This window comes from Phacochoerus africanus, chromosome 4, assembly GCF_016906955.1.
Source record: "Phacochoerus africanus isolate WHEZ1 chromosome 4, ROS_Pafr_v1, whole genome shotgun sequence".
Taxonomy (NCBI): domain Eukaryota; kingdom Metazoa; phylum Chordata; class Mammalia; order Artiodactyla; family Suidae; genus Phacochoerus; species Phacochoerus africanus.
This window is the reverse complement of record NC_062547.1, coordinates 133,696,952-133,714,002: the sequence shown is the minus strand read 5'-3', so window position 1 is coordinate 133,714,002 and position 17,051 is coordinate 133,696,952. Positions and strand designations below refer to the sequence as shown.

At 39.5% G+C, this 17,051-nt stretch overlaps 1 protein-coding gene across 8 annotated transcripts in view; it reads left to right on the top strand.

Annotated features, from left to right (window-relative positions):
- Positions 1-16,388, top strand: part of RAPGEF6 (Rap guanine nucleotide exchange factor 6) — a 226,774-nt gene extending 210,386 nt beyond the window's left edge. For 4 of the 8 annotated variants that reach the window (XM_047778563.1, XM_047778560.1, XM_047778561.1 and 1 more), the window contains 6 exons: positions 112-303; positions 3,004-3,138; positions 9,075-9,303; positions 11,296-11,798; positions 14,415-14,729; positions 15,386-16,388. In XM_047778563.1, the coding sequence (XP_047634519.1) occupies positions 112-303; positions 3,004-3,138; positions 9,075-9,303; positions 11,296-11,798; positions 14,415-14,729; positions 15,386-15,411 (1,400 nt within the window). In that variant the 3' untranslated portion in view covers positions 15,412-16,388. Of the gene's footprint in view, positions 1-111; positions 304-3,003; positions 3,139-4,808; positions 5,443-6,220; positions 7,381-9,074; positions 9,304-11,295; positions 11,799-14,414; positions 14,730-15,385 lie in introns of those variants that run through there. The other 4 variants (XM_047778562.1, XR_007134590.1, XM_047778565.1 and 1 more) reach the window with 4 other exon arrangements.
- Positions 16,389-17,051: the final 663 nt, after the last annotated feature.

Below are 17,051 nucleotides of genomic sequence, written 5' to 3'. Positions count from 1 at the left end.
AAAATAATAATAGGTGGTTTTAATGAACTGTGTATTATTGTCAGTGCTCAGTAATAATCTTGCCTTTAATAAGTGCAGAATTATGTATTTCTTATTACTCTCTTCTATTAGTGACCAAGAATTTAAATGAGAAAAGATATGTCAAATCATCAGAAATGTCTCCAGTGCCTATGAGGTCAGCTGGCCAAACAGCTAGAGCCCATTTGCATCAGCCTCACAGAGTAAGCCAGGTGCTTCAGGTGCCAGCTGTTAATTTGCACCCCATCAGGAAGAAGGGACAAGCAAAAGATTCTGCCATGTTGAGTGAGTATTCACAATTAATATTTCATTCGTTTATCTGAAATTTCTGGGGGAGTTAGATTGGAAAATAATTACAAATGTAAATACTTTGGAGTTCAGCTGTTGTAGTTTATGTAATCATCACTCATGAATCAAAAAATGTTTCATTTTGCCTATAGGTATTTTGATGACAGCATATGTATTTTAAATGTCGACGCTGGAATTCCTATAATCATGTTAACCAGAAACTTACAGCAGTATTTTAGGTACTCAGAGTTTACTTCATTCAGTGGTGCATTTACTCAGTTATCTAATAGAAATGCCACCTATGACAATGAAGTTACTTAAATTTCTGAAAACAACTGTGTGTTGGTTTTTCTTAAATGACCACTTCTGAAAACCTAGTTAGGAAACAGGCAATGAATGTAAAGTATAAAAGATGTAAACCATGCTTTTTTCCCTCTGTTGGGCCATGTAAACATTATCCCAGTTACTTTTACTCATTTTAACAGCATCACTATTTTAGCTTTCAGATGGGAAGCCAGTTTAGATGTGCTTCCTAGCGTTGTTATTTAGCCTATGCATCACACATATATATTCAGTAGAACCTTGGAACTTTGATTTTGTTTTGAGATCCAAAGTTGAATAATAAATGTCCCTTCTTTTGGCAGCTTTTCAGTGATACATGCGCTCACACAAACTTCAGTATGTGTCATGATACATACTGACATACACTGTTCACTCTTATGCCAGGAGTATGTACGGAACATATAAAAGAACAAAAGAGGGGGAGAGCTTTTAGAATAGTCAGGTAAGGTGGTGCTTTAGAAAAGACTTTTTGAAGATAATACCCAAGCAGAAGCTTAAAGGTTGATGAGGAAAGAGGTAATTAGGCAGAAATTCCCAAGAAGTTGCTTCAGGCAGAGGAAGAATTTAATATCTGCAAGGAGCTGTAGGCAGTTTGCTGCCTCTGCATACAAAGCTACAGGTAGAGTGTTGAGAGACATAGCATAGTGTTTAAAGTTAGCACTTAGCACTTACTGAATGAATGCTGGACATAGTTATTACATGCTTTGCAATACACACACATACCTATATATTCCATTTAATCTTGAAATAACCCTACAAGATAGATAATACTGTCATTCTACAGAGGAACCATAGAAAGTCTGTGTAACTTAATACCAGAGGGAGAGTTGAGCCCAGGTTAACTGGCTCAAAATCTTTTTTTTTTTTTTTAATGGCTGCACCCACAGCATATGGAAGTTCCCAGGCCAGGGATTGACTCCGATCCACAGATGCAACAACACTTTATCCTTTAACCCACTGTGCTGGGCAGGGGATTGAATCTGCACTTCTGCAGCGATCCAAGCCACTGCAGTTGGATTCTTAACCCACTGCGCCAAGGCAGGAACTCCTCAGAATCCTTACTTTTAACACTGTATTAAGCCTCCTGGGATGAAGAGACATGAAGTCATAGATATGCCAAAATTATAATATGACTGGCTGGAGGAAAGTTGTTCATAGCTAGCTATCCAAGCAATTTGAGCAAGGCAAGGTTATGGTCCAGTTTATGTTGGAGGAGGTCTGTAGGAGGAAGGACCGCGAGACTGGAGATAGGGAGCCCGAGTGGAAAGCCAATGGAGCAACAAGAGGTTTCCCCAGAGCCTGATCTGGTTTGGTGACTGGAGATGAAGAGTGAATTGGATGCAAAATGGGTGTATTTGATAAATTTGGTGGTAGGAGTGAAAAACAGGACAGGTCTAGCTCTGGTTTCTTACTTGGATGTCATCACTTGAGAGGCAGTTTGTCCCAGGTAGCCCTTGTCCCTCCTGCTGTAATATGACTGTTATTTATGTGAGAAATACATAGATAAATTGCACTTAACTAAGAGTAGTATGAGTATACTGTGATTGAAATTTTTTTCAGTGTCAAAAGGCTGCTTGTTACTATGTTAAATACTCATCAAAGTTGGGCTTACTTTACTGGTTGAAAACAGTGTCAGTACCTCTTGGACATTTCTTAGGGAAGATGTATATAAAAATAGCAGTGTATTTGAAACCATTGCTAAGTTTGACCTGTGCTAAAAAGGGGCCAGCTGTTGGACAAGCATGATGATAGAACTTTGCAGGAATGTTTCCAGTGGGCTCCATACTATTTTTCTATAAATTCATGATTCTTTCTGTTGTCTACTTCTCTCCTGTAGTGTGAATTTAGTGCTCTTGAAAAGGGCTGGAGTGGCAGCCCTGCAGCCTCTTCTGTATACCCACAGCACAGATGCACCACAGGTAGTGACAGTGCCAACATCCCTACACTGCCCCTGCCACATGCCTCGCCCTGACTTGGAGAGGCCACCTCTAGAGGGGAGGGAAGAGTTTGAATCCATGCCTTCTCTGTTTTAAGACTTCCAACAAGTGTGTCAATTGTGGGGAATGGGACACTATACTCAGACTGTTTAATCAATATCCCTTATGCCACAAAACAAACAAGAAAGAGCTATTATAATCTGGTCTGTGCTGAGCGGTTGAATTTGAACGAATAACCTAGAGGTGAGAATCTCTGTATGCCATCACCCAGTCATCTAGTCCCTGTTTGTCATTTACACATTTCAGTTGACTACACTAGCCATTATGCATCATGGCTTTAGTTATGTAGTAATTGAGGAAACTACAGACATTTTAATTGTGAAGTGATGCTTATTTGCTTCTTTGATTTTATTTTTAGGTACAGGTTTACCTCAGAAAGTTCTGGTAACAACCGAAGAAATAAATGGTAAGAAACATACAGAAGACACTATTTCTGTGGCATCATCCTTACATTCTAGTCCTCCCGCGTCTCCTCAAGGTTCCCCTCGCAAAGGTAAGAAAAATAGTTTAAGCTAGTTCTTTTTATACCACACAGTACTCTGTTGGACATATTTTGCCTTATGATGATAACAGAAAGTGTGAAGAAAAGTGTAACTCCTAATACTTTTTGAATCTTCATGTTTTAGACTTGAGTTATTGGGATGGTTTCCAGGTATTATGCATTATGGAGCTTAAACTACTGCAGAGTGTGGTCCTTCTTTGATAGAGGACAGGTATAGATACAGATGAAGGCAGAAGTCACAGTTGTTTCAGTCTATGCAGATTCTTGATGTTGTTATTCAAAGTATCAATTAATTTAAACAATTCTATAGAGTATTTGAAAATAAGAATTTCTATAAGAATTTGTTTTTAGAAGTTCCCATTCTCGCTCGACAGAAACGAATCCGATAAGTATTCATGAGGATGTGGAGTTTGATCCCTGGCCTTGTTTATTGGGTCAGGGATCCAGCATTGCCGTGAGCTGTGATGTAGGTTGCAGACTCGGCTTGGATCTCATGTTACTATGGCTGTGGTGTAGGCTGGCAGCTGTAACTCCAATTCAACCCCAAGTTTGGAAACTTCCATATGCCTTGGGTGCAGCCCTTAAAAGCAAAAAAAAAAAAAAAAAGAAAGAAAGAAAGAAAAAATGAAACTTTTTAACTACAAGATTTAGGAAACAAAACAAATATTTAGGATATATATTCCTGTCTTTAATAATGGAGTATTACCTTTTTATTAATTAGGATTTAAAATAACCTTTATCCCATTGTGGATTTTTACATTTATACTTACATAGAGCCTGTTGAGTTAAAAAAAAAAAATCTGAAATTTCTCTTGCTTATTTACATATATTTTCATAATTCAGACTGAAGTTTTCCCTTTGTGACTACCTAGGTGGTATGTGAAAGAGGTCATTTCCTGTCAGCTCCAAATGTAGCATTCTCAGTGATGTGTGTTTCTTCCCTTGGCCACCTCAAGTTCTTTGTGTACCGTGGTGAAAAAGGCTACTTAGTCTTGTCATTGTCTTCACAGATGTAAAAAAAAATTATATCTGTAAATAATCACAGTACAGAATGGTATGTGGTCAGGGAAGACAAGCCTATGAATTCTTGCAGGAAAGAGGAACTTCCACAGCTTTCCTCGGCTCCTGTATTCTAAGTTTCATCTCACTTTTGAGGGTTCTTTTTTCTTTTTTTTTTCTCACCACCAGTGTGGTACAGTGATGTCAGACCTTAGCTTGAGTCCTTACTCTGTCCCCCGTGATAGTTGTATTACTGCAAACAACTGATTCTTAAGGTTAGGTTTCCTATCTGTACGTTGGGAAAGAGACCACTTATCTTAGGGGCCTTATTACTTCAGGATTAAATGAAATAATATCTATAACTCCTCTAATACCTGGTGAGTGTTCAGTAAATTGGAGTTTCTCCTCTTTTTGCCTGTTGCCATTTCAGAGCAGTATAGCTCCATCCCTGACCCCCTTCACATAGCAGAGACTAGCTTGAATTTTCATTCAAATTTTACCAAGAAAAGCTTCGTAAAAATCAAATAGGACATGTGAACAGTATACTTAATAGATTGTTTATAAAACGCAGGTTTCAGTTCCTGTTGTATATATATAGTTTATGTATGACCTGGGAGGGCACGCAGATCTCCTCCTCTTTACTGTGTGTGTATCCTGTCCAGAGTATCTCTGATCAGATCCCGAGGGATGGTGCTGAGAACACTGCAGATTCACGAAGACGGTCCAGGTCAGCACTGCCCATGTGCTCTTAATGCTCTTTCAGGAACACTTTTATACCCTCCGCTCCTTTTAGAGGCTGTTCAGAGGCCCTGTTATAGACAGTTCTTTAACCAGGAAGCTAATTGATTTGGATTTGTTGTTTTATGCCTAAATGTGACTTGTGGGAAATGGTATTAGGAACAGGAATTTCCCCTTTGCTCTTATTCCCAACAGAAATCCATTTTAACCACTGGAACAGAGAAGTCTGCTGTCTGTTGTGTCTTTCAGTGTGGGGTCACAAAGTGACCTGATGTTTATAAATTTGTGAGCCTGTCACAGTCATGGTTAGAATCCTTAGAAATCTGAAGAAATTCTTTTCTTCGAAACTAATTCCAGTTATGTCCATAGACAGTTTTTTACCAGTGATCTGTGATTGAACAAAAATGTCATTAGAGTTCCCACTGTGGCACAGTAGATTAAGATCGACAGTGTCACAGTTGCAGAATAGGTTGTAGGTGCAGCTCCAGATTTGATCCCTGAGCTCATGCCTCAGGCATGGCAAAAGAAAAGAAAGAAGAAACATGTGTTTATGTTTTTTAAAAGAAGAATTTAAACAAGGAGTTCCCCGTTGTGGCGCAGTGGTTAACAAATCTGATTAGGAACATGAGGTTGCAGGTTCGATCCCTGGTCTTGCTCAGTGGATTAAGGATCTGGAGTTGCCGTGAGCTGTGGTGTAGGTTGCAGACGCAGCTCAGATCCCACGTTGCTGTGGCTCTGGTGTAGGCCAGCAGCTATGGCTCCGATTCAACCCCTAGCCTGGGAACATCCATATGCTGCAAGAGGGGCCCAAGAAATGGCAAAAAGACCAAAAAAAAAAAAAAAAGAATTTAAGCAAGAAAGAACTTGAAAAGTAAAATGTCAACAGGCCTTAACCTTGGAGAAGAAATAGGATTAGAATTATGCTTTATAAATACATCTATAGTGTATACTATTTATATGTCCTGTCTGATTTTTGCTAAGTTTTTTCTTAGTAGAACCTGCCTGAAAATTCTAGACGTAGTTACTTTTGAGAAATAATTCTGGTTATCTGATACTCTTTTCATATTTTGGCTTATGATAGTACCAGGTTGACTTACTTTCAGCAATTTTTTGTAACTAGTTTATACCAATCAAGGTAACCTTTCTCCTGTGTTCTGTCTTATTTATGCGGTATAGTAGAGTCTCCATGCATTTAAAAATGTTGCTAGATTTCAATTTTTAAGATAATTGTCAAGATGCTAGAATTTTTTAATAGTAAAATGTTATATAAACCAGGCTAATTGTGATTAATTGGAAAAAATTGACTGTGACAGGGTTTTTGCATCTCTCCCTCCAGTTGGCAGTGTCATATCTGATCACAGCATCCTGCTGCACCTCTCAGGGTCTTCCTCATCCCCTCCCCGTGAGTCCAGCACCAAGATCAGTGGCCAGAGCTGCCCCGGAATAGGTGGGGTTTACTTGCAAAAGAAAATCCTTCAGATTACCAGGAGCACAGCCAAAAGAACAGACAGGACCGAGAAGGCCACTGAGGAGAATAGAGACAGGACAAGTTGTGAGAACACAGCCAGAAAAAGAATGACATCCCCGTTTAGAAGATTTAGGGAAAGAACTCTTTCAAGGGAGAGACTAGCCAACAGCAAAAAAGAGGACGCAGATCACGATCAAGCTACAGAAAGCTGTGAGAAAGTGAAGGATGTTGGAAGCAACATCAAAGATGAGAAAGGGAGTGACATCTTCAATTCAAATAGCCGAGGCAACAGTAACACTTTAAACTGCTTCTTTACGCGATTCAAGTCTAAAAGAAGGAAGACACTTTGATGAAGTTCCTTATTTAATTTTAGTGTTAAATTTGTTTTCACTTATTAATGTAAATGTAGCTTAAATTAAGTCCTTTGTCAAATAAGGCTTAGGCAGACAACTTACTAAAATACTATTTATGAACATTTTATGATGAGTATTACAGGTCCTCCAGCAACAAAGTGCATATTTCATTTAAAGTGCCTTATTTGTACGTGTGTTATTTTGCTAATGTTAGTAAACATTATACTCTTGTTTTCTGTAGTTGCCTTTATTTCCTACTGGTAGCAGTTGGGTCTGTGAGTATAACATGGAGAGGAGGCTTTTTAGGAACCAGTATTTACTTTTACATTAAAACCCTCAGTAACCATCTGATTAGAATTTTTGCCTGAGATAATTGTATTGCTCTCTTATTCCTTCAGCTGCTCTACAAGCTAGAGGGAAAAAAAGTGTTTGGAAGGCAAGAAATTGTATCTCGTCCACATATACTTTTTTTATCATCCACTGTATACTCTGGTCTGAGAAGGAGGAGATAGTCTAACATAGCAGGTTGAGAAACATCTGGGAAACCTGTTAAAAAATATGGTTACTGGAGTTCCCATTGTGGCTCAGCAGTTAATGAACCCAACTAGCATCCATGAGGACACAGGTTCAATCCCTGGCCTTGCTCAGTGGGTTGGGGATCTGGCATTGCCATGAGCTGTGGTGTAGATCACAGATGCAGCTTGGATCCTTGGTTGCTGTGGCTGTGGTGTAAGCCAGCAGCTACAGCTCTGTTTCCACCCCAGCCTGGGACCCTCCATATGCCACAGGTGCAGCCCTAAAAAAAAGACCAAAAAAAAGAAAGAAAGAAAAAAGGTTACTCTGTCCCACTGAAGACCTTGTAAATTTGATTTGTTAAGAATATATGTTTTAATAAGCATTCCAGGTGATTCTTGGCAGTAATTATATTTGAGAAATAACCGATCTAACAAAGAGTTGAAACAGTCTTAAAAGAGTAAAGAGTAAAGCAAGTCTATCCCCTAGGATAAAGAAACAATGACTTTTTCATTTGAGGAAGATTTTCTTTTTTTAGTTTACTTACCACATCCATTTTCTTGATCCTCTTGAAAATTGACCAATCAGTGCATGAAGGGCACTGAGAAATAACAGTGATCCCAAGATCAGAGAACTAAGGAGTCAAGAAACTGGTATGTCTTGGCTTGTCCTGTGCTTGGCACAAAAGCCAAATACAGGTAACAGAATTTCTGAGTTTTAATTTTCTTTTTGAAATAGTTAATGAAACGTTCTTGTTCTTTTTTTTTTTTTTTTTTTTCCTTTAACGACTTGAGTCATATGCAAGTATAAAGCCTGTAGTTCTTCTTGGGATTTCTAGGGCTGGAAGATAATTTTGCTTCTTTGAACCTACTTCTTGCTGGGATTACTGCAGCACTTTCTTTTATTTCTAAACAAAAGAAGTTTGGTTACTTTTCTAACAGTTGCTAAAGTAGACAGTCGTGTACATTTAACCATCATGCTGCAGACATGTATTTTTGGATCCTTCCACTTTATTCCAGCTCTACCCCTTCATTCCAGGGAATGCTGAAGAAAATCTCTCTAGCTGTATCTGCTCTGCAGTAAATCGTGGAACAATTTCAAATGAATAGATGCTGGGGTTTTTTTTCATGACACATTCTTGTAAATCTGTCAGTTCAGCTGTTTAATATTCTGCTATATGGGTGAGGGAAAACGAAACTAGGTAAAAGAGTAAGTCCAAATCTAAAACAATTTATTTTTAAAAAATATTAGAACAGCGGCTTTCACCTTGGGTCAAAGCAACTCTTCTTAGGTGACATAAGCAGAATATCTGGGGTAAGTATATGTAGTTTGAAAATATAAAATATGGTTCTTTCCCTTGAGTCCTGACTCCACCCCCCTTACCTGCCCCCCTACCTCAAGGTAGTATTTTGGATCCTCAGGTCAGGCCATGAAATAGTTAATCAAAGGGGTGGTGACATAGGGTTAAAAGGAAGTTGAGAAGTTCCAGATGTCTACTTTTTCATGTTTTGTGTATACTTCATGACTTCTTGTTTTATTAAATGCTTATAGCTATGTGAGAGCCTTGAGCAGATTTATATTTGAACTAGTTTTCTCAGTCAAAATGGCTTTTGACGTTCCATTTCTTGAATTTGGAATTTGATTGGTGCAGTTCGGGTAGGTAGGTGAATGGGTATGTAAGGGAACTTGTGTAGAAAATTGTCATCATTGCATCTACGTACAAGGATGTTTACAGTGATACTCAGCTTGTGTTTTGTTCTTTTTCTATTTTTCTCTGTTCTCTCCCTGACCACATACCCCCTCCCCACTCCTGTTCCCTTGTTTTGTAGTTTGATCAGTTGTCTTCTCTCATTCAGGTTATACACTCATTCCATCAGCTAAATCTGACAACTTGTCTGACTCCAGCCATAGTGAGATTTCGTCACGGTCCAGCATTGTGAGCAACTGTTCTGTCGACTCCATGTCTGCAGCCCTACAGGATGAACGGTGTTCCTCCCAGGCTGTCGCAGCCCCTGCCCCCAGCGGAGCTTTGGAAAAGGCAGAGCACTCCTCAGGGAGAGGAGACCATAGCCAACTTGGCCCTGGGTAAACATGCTTGCCTCTGTTCACATCACAAAACCCAAGCTGAGTGACTGCTGCGCATAGTTCTCCCTGATTGGACTTTAGGCTGACCCAGCCCCCACATGGGGTAATGAAAGAGCATGGGAACCAAGCATGTATTCTCTATACTGAATATGCAGATAAGTACTGTTTGGAAAGATGTAAGAGTGCTCTTTTTGTAAGTGTTACTGAATTCAAAACTTCTAGCGTCATCAGTGTGAGCTGCTCTTAGTCGTAGTTCTTGGATTCTGGCTGTAAGGTTAAGAGATTCCTCAAAAAGAGTGTGTCCTGGGAAGTATCCTCAGTGCTACACACATTGCAGACAGATTGGGAGAGAAGGACTAGTCCTGGATCCTTACCCTTTCAAACTGTGGTTTTGGGAATAAGAATTATCAGATAGCAAAAGTCAGTTTTTTAAAAAAATGTTAATTCTAAATTTCTATTTAGAATCAAACCAAATGGAAGTCTTCAGAAAGCACTGACAAGGTTGATTCTAAACTGATATCGTTAAAACTGGTATACTTGAATATGAAAATTTTAAGAAATCATAGAGTATTATCATCATATTTGTAAAGGTTCTTAACTATGATTCAGCAGAACAAGAGTCGGCAGACTTTTCTAGTGTTAAGTAAGTATTCAGGCCATAAGGTCCCTGTTGCAACTGTTCACCCCTGCTGCTGTGGCACCAAAATAGCTTTAGCCAATTTGTAAAAAAAAATGGGCATGTTGTTTCCTAACAATACTACAAAAACAGAGGGCTTGAATTGGAATTGCCCTTGAGCCCTAGTTTGCTGATTCCTGCTCTGTCGTCTGTACTGTGAAACAAAGATTCACATATGGACCCAACTAGTATCCATGAGAATGTGGGTCCAATCCCTGGCCTTGCTCAGTGCGTTAAGAACACAGCGTTGCCGTCAGCCGTGGTGTAGGTCGAAGACACAGCTTGTATCCTATGTTGGCTGTGGCTATGGCATAAGCAGGCAGCTGTAGCTCCACTTCGACCTCTAGCCTGGGAACTTATGTATGCTGCAGGTGCCGCCCTACAAAGCAAAAAAAGATTCACAAACCTTTGGTAAGGGTGGGCAGGAAAAGGCCCTTAAATTTAAAGGAGTAAATACTGAAATTCTTGCTGTGGTACAGTAAGGATCATGGTGACTCTGCAGAGCTGGGACATAGGTTCAATCCCCAGCCCAGCACAGTGGGTTAAAGCATCTGGCATTGCCACAACTGTGGTGTAGGCAGGTCGCACTTGGGGCTTGGATCTGATCCCTGACCCAGGGATCTCCATGTGGCAGGGCAGCCAAAGCGGGGGAGGGGGAGAGTAATTGTTTTAGACTTTGCAGGCTGTATGTGATCTCTGTCTCAAAATCTTTGGAATATTTTGTTCCATTTTGTTTGAACCCTTTAAAATGTAAAAACTATGTTTTGCTTGCGGCCATATAAAAATAAACTGATGGGTGGATTTGGCACATGAACCTAAGTGTGAGAACCCCTGCTAAAACTCATATAGTTCATTTAGCAGTAGGTAATTGGGGAAGCCGCTATTTACTTGATACCATACAAGGCTAATCTTGGAAACACACTGAAAAATAAAACATGGGCCTGTAATCAAGAACTCTTAATTCTGTATGCATAGAGAGAAGCTAGCAATCATGTTGACCAGGAATTAAAATGTACACTTAATTTTATTTCAGACCTCATCTTTCATAACAATTCAAGAAAACTTCTGAGGAAAGCTTGCTGATTATTTGAGTTTTTTAATTGTATGTTTCTAGCTAAGTATTAACTTTAATGCCAGTAGAAGTTCAGTGATGACTGATAATAGTGTCCTTTTTTTTTCACAAGGTTTTGTGGGCACTAACACTCATTGTGGTGCACATTCTATAGTCTCTTGTGGTCAGTGATACTTGGAGTGCACAGAAGAAAGTTTTCCTTCAAACCGGTAAATGACTTCTAATTGTGTATCTCCAATTTTAGGTGGACACTCTCAAAGCCATCTCTAATCAAGAGCTTAGCTGTCTCATCCTCTATGAGCAATGAAGAGATTTCTCATGAGCATATCATTATAGAAGCAGCCGATAGTGGTCGTGGAAGTTGGACTTCCTGTTCAAGCAGCTCCCATGATAATTTCCAAAGCCTTCCAAACCCAAAAGGCTGGGATTTTTTGAACTCTTATCGACATACCCATTTGGATGGTCCCATAGCCGAAGTTGAACCCGCTGACTTTGAGCCCTATTCCTGTCCTAAAGGCTGCTCTCGAACTTGTGGTCAGTGTAAAGGAAGCCCAGAGACTAATCAGATGAGACAGAGTTGGGCTTCCTCTAGCTCTCTGTCTGACACATATGAGCCAAATTATGGGACAGTTAAACGGAGAGTATTGGAAAACACTCCAGCTGAGTCGTCTGAGGGCTTGGACCACAAGGATGCCATTGACCCAGTTTATAAAACTGTTACTTCAAGTACAGAAAAGGGCTTGATTGGTAAGTTGTATGTTCCCTGTCATATCTGTGTCATTTAGAATTTAAGTGATTAAAAATGGTGTTGGGATACCTTGGCCCAGAATTTTATTCTTGAAAAAATCCCTTCTCCAATCTCTTTCCTCCCTCCACAAATTACTTTCAAAAAGTTAATGATTTCTCAAGGGGTTTGGGGTAGATATTCAAGCCTATTAAAACAAAAAGCCCCGAGCTCCCATCGTGGCTCAGCAGGTTATGAACCTGATGGTATCCATGAGGTTGCGGGTTTGATCCCTGGCCTTGCTCAGTGGATTAAGGATCCGGCATTATCGTGAGCTGTGGTATAAGTTGAAGACACGGCTCAGATTCCAGCGTTGCTGTCTCGTAGACTGGCAGCTGCAGCTCTGATTTGACTCCTAGCCTGGGAACGTCCATGTGCTGCAGGTTCGGCCCTAAAAAGCCAAAAAAAAAGAAGAAGAAGAAAAAAAAAAAAAAAAACGAAAAGGCTGTCATGAATGTAATTTAATTAGGGAGTGAGGTTTATATGTCCTGTTTTTTGAGATCTTTTTATTTTCATTGAGGATATACTCCATTGCTATGCAATAATAATAAAGGGGTTATGATGTTTCCCACCTCATAAATTGTTTGGACCCCACTTGCTGTGTATATATGGTAGAAACTTTACATCTGATACTTCTTTTAGGTAATACAAGTGATAAAAAAAATGTGGTAAGGAAGTCCAAAACATTTTATTATACACTCTTGGTGCACAGCATGGGTGTACCAGCTCTGTTTCTGGATTCCGTTCTAACCATGCACAACTTTCTTGGTGTATTCTTTTTGTATTTGGCTATCAAATAGGTTTTTTTTCCCTTTCTTTCTTGAGTTATATAAGTGCTTAGGTGGAATGACTATTTTGAATTAGTATTATATCAGCTCTTAATTCTATACCATATTCATGAAGTCAATTTAGATTACGAAAATGTGAAAGATGTGCTTTCTATAGTGCATTTTTTACTTGTCAAATTTCATTATAGATCAGGGTTTTTAGTTCATTCTTTTCCAAGGTTTTTTTTATTAAAGCCTTTTAGGTAAACACTGTCAGATATATGTAAGTGTGTGTGTGCACATGCACACACAATATAAATATCCATTAGAGAAAACAGATTTAAAATTTCTTTGTTCATTTCTAGATGACTCTTGGAAAAAAAAAAATCGCTTAATTTTTTTTTGGCCACAAAGCATGTAGAAGTTCCTGGGCCAAGGGCTGAACCTAAGCCACAGCAGTGACAACACTGTATCCTTAGTCTACTGAGCCACCAGGGAACCCCGCATTCTTCATTCTTGTCTTATTTCTCTTGACAACCTTTCCATCCTCTCCCACTCCATTCTCCTCAGATAGGAATGGAAATCCTTTCTAACCTTGATACTACATGATGCAAATTTTACTGAAAGAGCTGTAGAAATTTCAAAATAAACAAACTTGATTCTCTAAAGGGAGAACTTAATGACCTTTTTAAATTTCTTCTTTTCATCTTGAATATAGATAGTGTTTGTGTTTTAAAAGTTACTTACAGGAGTTCCCGTCGTGGCGCAGTGGTTAATGAATCTGACTAGGAACCTTGAGGTTGCGGGTTCGATCCCTGGCCTTTCTCAGTGGGTTAAGGATGCGGCGTTGCTGTGAGCTGTGGTCACTGACAAGGCTCGGATTCCGTGTTGCTGTGGTTTTGGCGTCGGCCAGTGGCTATATAGCTCCAATTAGACCCCTAGCCTGGGAACCTCCGTATGCCACGGGAGCAGCCCTAAAAAAAAAAAAAAGAAAAAGAAAAAGTTACTTACATGATCAAGACATTTGTCCTGTGAACCTATGGCTTGGTTTTAATTTCATGGTACTTCCTCTTTAACCTGTTTACGTTGCTTTTTGAAGCTGTGCCTTAGAGCCACTGCTTACAAACATATGGAAAAGGATATTCAGTCACCATTATTTTTAATGTCCATAGAAAATCAGAGAAACTTAAGTTGTATTTCCTAAGAGTATGTTTTTCTTCTTCACTTAATCACAGAGGGAAAGTTAGAAATAAGTTCCGTGAAGGAATTAGTTCCTTTCTAAAGTTTTATGCCAGCACTAACAACTTAGCTCCCGAGGAGTGTCGTGAGACAGTGGTTCATGTCTCAGAGAGAGGGTAAGACAGCCCTTAACTAGAGGGCCTCAACGACAATTCTGTGAAAATCCTCCCATTTAATAGAGGATAGATGTTCAGGGTGAACCCTTAAATGTTTCTCAGTCACTCACTTTTGTGGCTGGTACTCTTTGAGAACTTTGTCACACACTCCTGTCCTATGAGGGCTGACCTGTGAAAGGAAACTCATCATCAGTGTGTCATCTTCAACTGCCTCATTCTGTTTAATGTTCATAAAACCTAGTGTGATTTATATATTTTTAAAACATGTTTTAAGTGTCAAGTTTATTAAGCTTATTTAAAACATCTTTAACATGCTGTCATCATGTTCAAATATATTCATTTTGTCGGTTTTTAAGTTCTGTTTGGTCATTGTAATGTGTTGGTATGGGTTTTTTTTTTTTTTTTTTCATTTCTCATGTTTCTCATTAACATTTCCGTTGCTTGTTTTTCATGCCAGTGTACTGTGTCACCTCACCCAAGAAGGAGGATAGGTATAGGGAGCCTCCTCCGACTCCTCCGGGATACATGGGGATTTCTTTAGCGGACCTAAAGGAAGGACCCCACCTACACCTAAAACCTCCAGATTATAGCGTGGCAGTGCAGAGGTCAAAGATGATGCATCACAGCCTCTCTAGACTGCCACCAGCTTCTTTCAGTAGCATCCCGGTGGCCTGTGTTCCATCGAAGATTGTAACTCAGCCTCAAAGGCATAATATGCAGCCGTCTCATCCTAAACTAGCAGATGTGACTGACGCAGATAGCGAAGCAGATGGTATGTTGACAGACTACTTAATGGCTCTTAAATGAATTGCTGAACATGTTGAATGGTCCTTACCCCGGTATTTTATGTAATCGAGAATGTCTTCTTTAAATGCCTCAGAACTGTTAATAAAAAGGGATTCCCAAATAGGGTGGTCTGTTTTTTTGAATGAAGAGGGCAAGCTGAGCCCAGAACCCTTCTTTTGGCTCAAATGGAGTGTCCTTGTATTTGGTAGATAGTTGAATGTACTGGGATAATCTTGAGAGGAGGCACTTGACTTTAGTGGAGTTGTGTTTTACCTTAACACATGGACACTTGAAACTCCAAGTGTCAAAATGCCAAATTTTCTGAAATCGTGCAGTTTGATAGAGTTCCTCTTACTAGCAAAACTCTTGACTGACTTTGCAGCTTTGGCACTAAATGAGCTTTATCCTCTTAAACAGTCTCGTAATAAAGTGGTTAGAGATCACTTCTGAAATTCCAGTTTATTGTCAACCTTCAATGTGATCGGAACTCAGAAATGTCATTACAATAAAATCAGTACCTTGATGGGATGTTTGAGAGGATTTCTTTGTTAACATCAGCTGATTTTCTAAATAGATGACTAGATTATTAGTTGATTTTTCATGAATATGCTGACCTCCCACACGTGTTTTTATTATTTGCAGAAAATGAACAGGTGTCAGCAGTCTAGCCTTTGAGTGACCCACTTGAAGTCTACTGAAAGTCACAGAGGAAGAAGTGGGCAGGAACCATCTCATGATTCCGCAGCCTGCCAACAAACAAACAGCTCTGTTGCTGCTGCTGCTGCTGCTGCTGCTGCTGCTACTGCTGCTAACCCAGAGGTTTCATTCCCTGCGCTCTGAGCAGTGAGATAGCCCTGAGTCATGCTTCCTTTCATTTAATCCCTGCAGATGCATAGTTTGCTCAGCTGTGGATTTCGTGCCTGGATACCAGTCTTTGGTTTGTACACCAGACCTGCCTTGGGACCACAGTTACTGGAACAAATTCAAACTCGAGTCCTCACCATATATATCACTATAGATTTTCCTTTAACACATTATTTTTAAGATAATAGTAGTAGTGGTATTTTCAAGCCATAGCTTGGGTTAACAGACAAATTCAGAATGTCTGCCAATACCAAGGATATTTTTACGTATTTGAAAACTAACTTATTATTTGAAGTTTTGTGGTATTGTTTATATTTGGGAACTCTTGTTAACTAATGTTCATGTTTGAGGCCATAAAACTGTCTCTTATCTGACCAAACAGAAGTCATCTTTACAGGATGATGTTTGGGATGTAACAGTCTGTAGCGCCAGTGAAAAATGTAGGGTCTCAGTTTGAGTGGAACAGGACTCCCTTTGCTGTTGAGGTGTTAGGAAGGAAAATACTGCCATCTGCTGGTCCAGATTTGGAAAGCCAAGTGAAACTGCCACAGGGTATCTATCTTACCAGTTCTTCAGGAAAGGGAGGGGGTATGATGGGGTATGTAGCAACCCTAAATTCCAAACAATGAAACTTTTCTCTTACATAACATTTATGCCAGTTCTTTCTAAAGTCAAAGTCATGCCGTTATGTAACTGTAAGTATAAACCCAGTAAATAGAGAATGAGTTCTAGATAGTTCTACTCTGTAGAAACCCATAACTAAAAATTTTCACAACTCAAATATGGAGTTCTTTTTTTAAAGTGTTAGCATTGGTGGTATAATCATGAAGATCAGTTTCACTTTATGCAGTGTTATGCAACGTCCCACCCCACCCCTACCCCCATTTCCCAGCACAAGGCTGTTTTCAGTCTTGATAAACCCTGTAGCTCCAGGTTACCTTCAGGTAAAGTTCGTTAGCCCACCGGAGTATATCACTGGTTGAAAATTTTGTGGGTGAAAGAGGAACTAGAATTATGGAAATGATTATCTCTTGGTTCTCACTTTAGCCTTTGAGAGAAAGGAAATAAATATTCAGTTGGGCATGGCACTCTTTTTAAGTATTTAATTAAAATCTCAGTGATTGTTTACTGGGTGAGGTAGACTTTCCACGTTTAAAAAAAAATGAAGTATAGGAGCTCTCTGGGGGCCTAGCAGGTTCAGGATCCAGTGTTGTCCTTTGCTGTGGCTCTGGTTACTGCTGTGGTGCAGGTTCTGTCCCTGGCCTGGGAACTTCTGCATGCCACAAGCATGCTACTACCGTTCCCCCCCGCCCCCCGCAAAAAAATAAAAAATAAGTATAATGGGTTTTCTATATCTCAAGTTTAAATATTTTCTTTTTTTTAATATAAAGGCAAGTGAAAGTTTAATAAACTTCTGTAACTACCAAAAAAAAAAGCCAAAGCC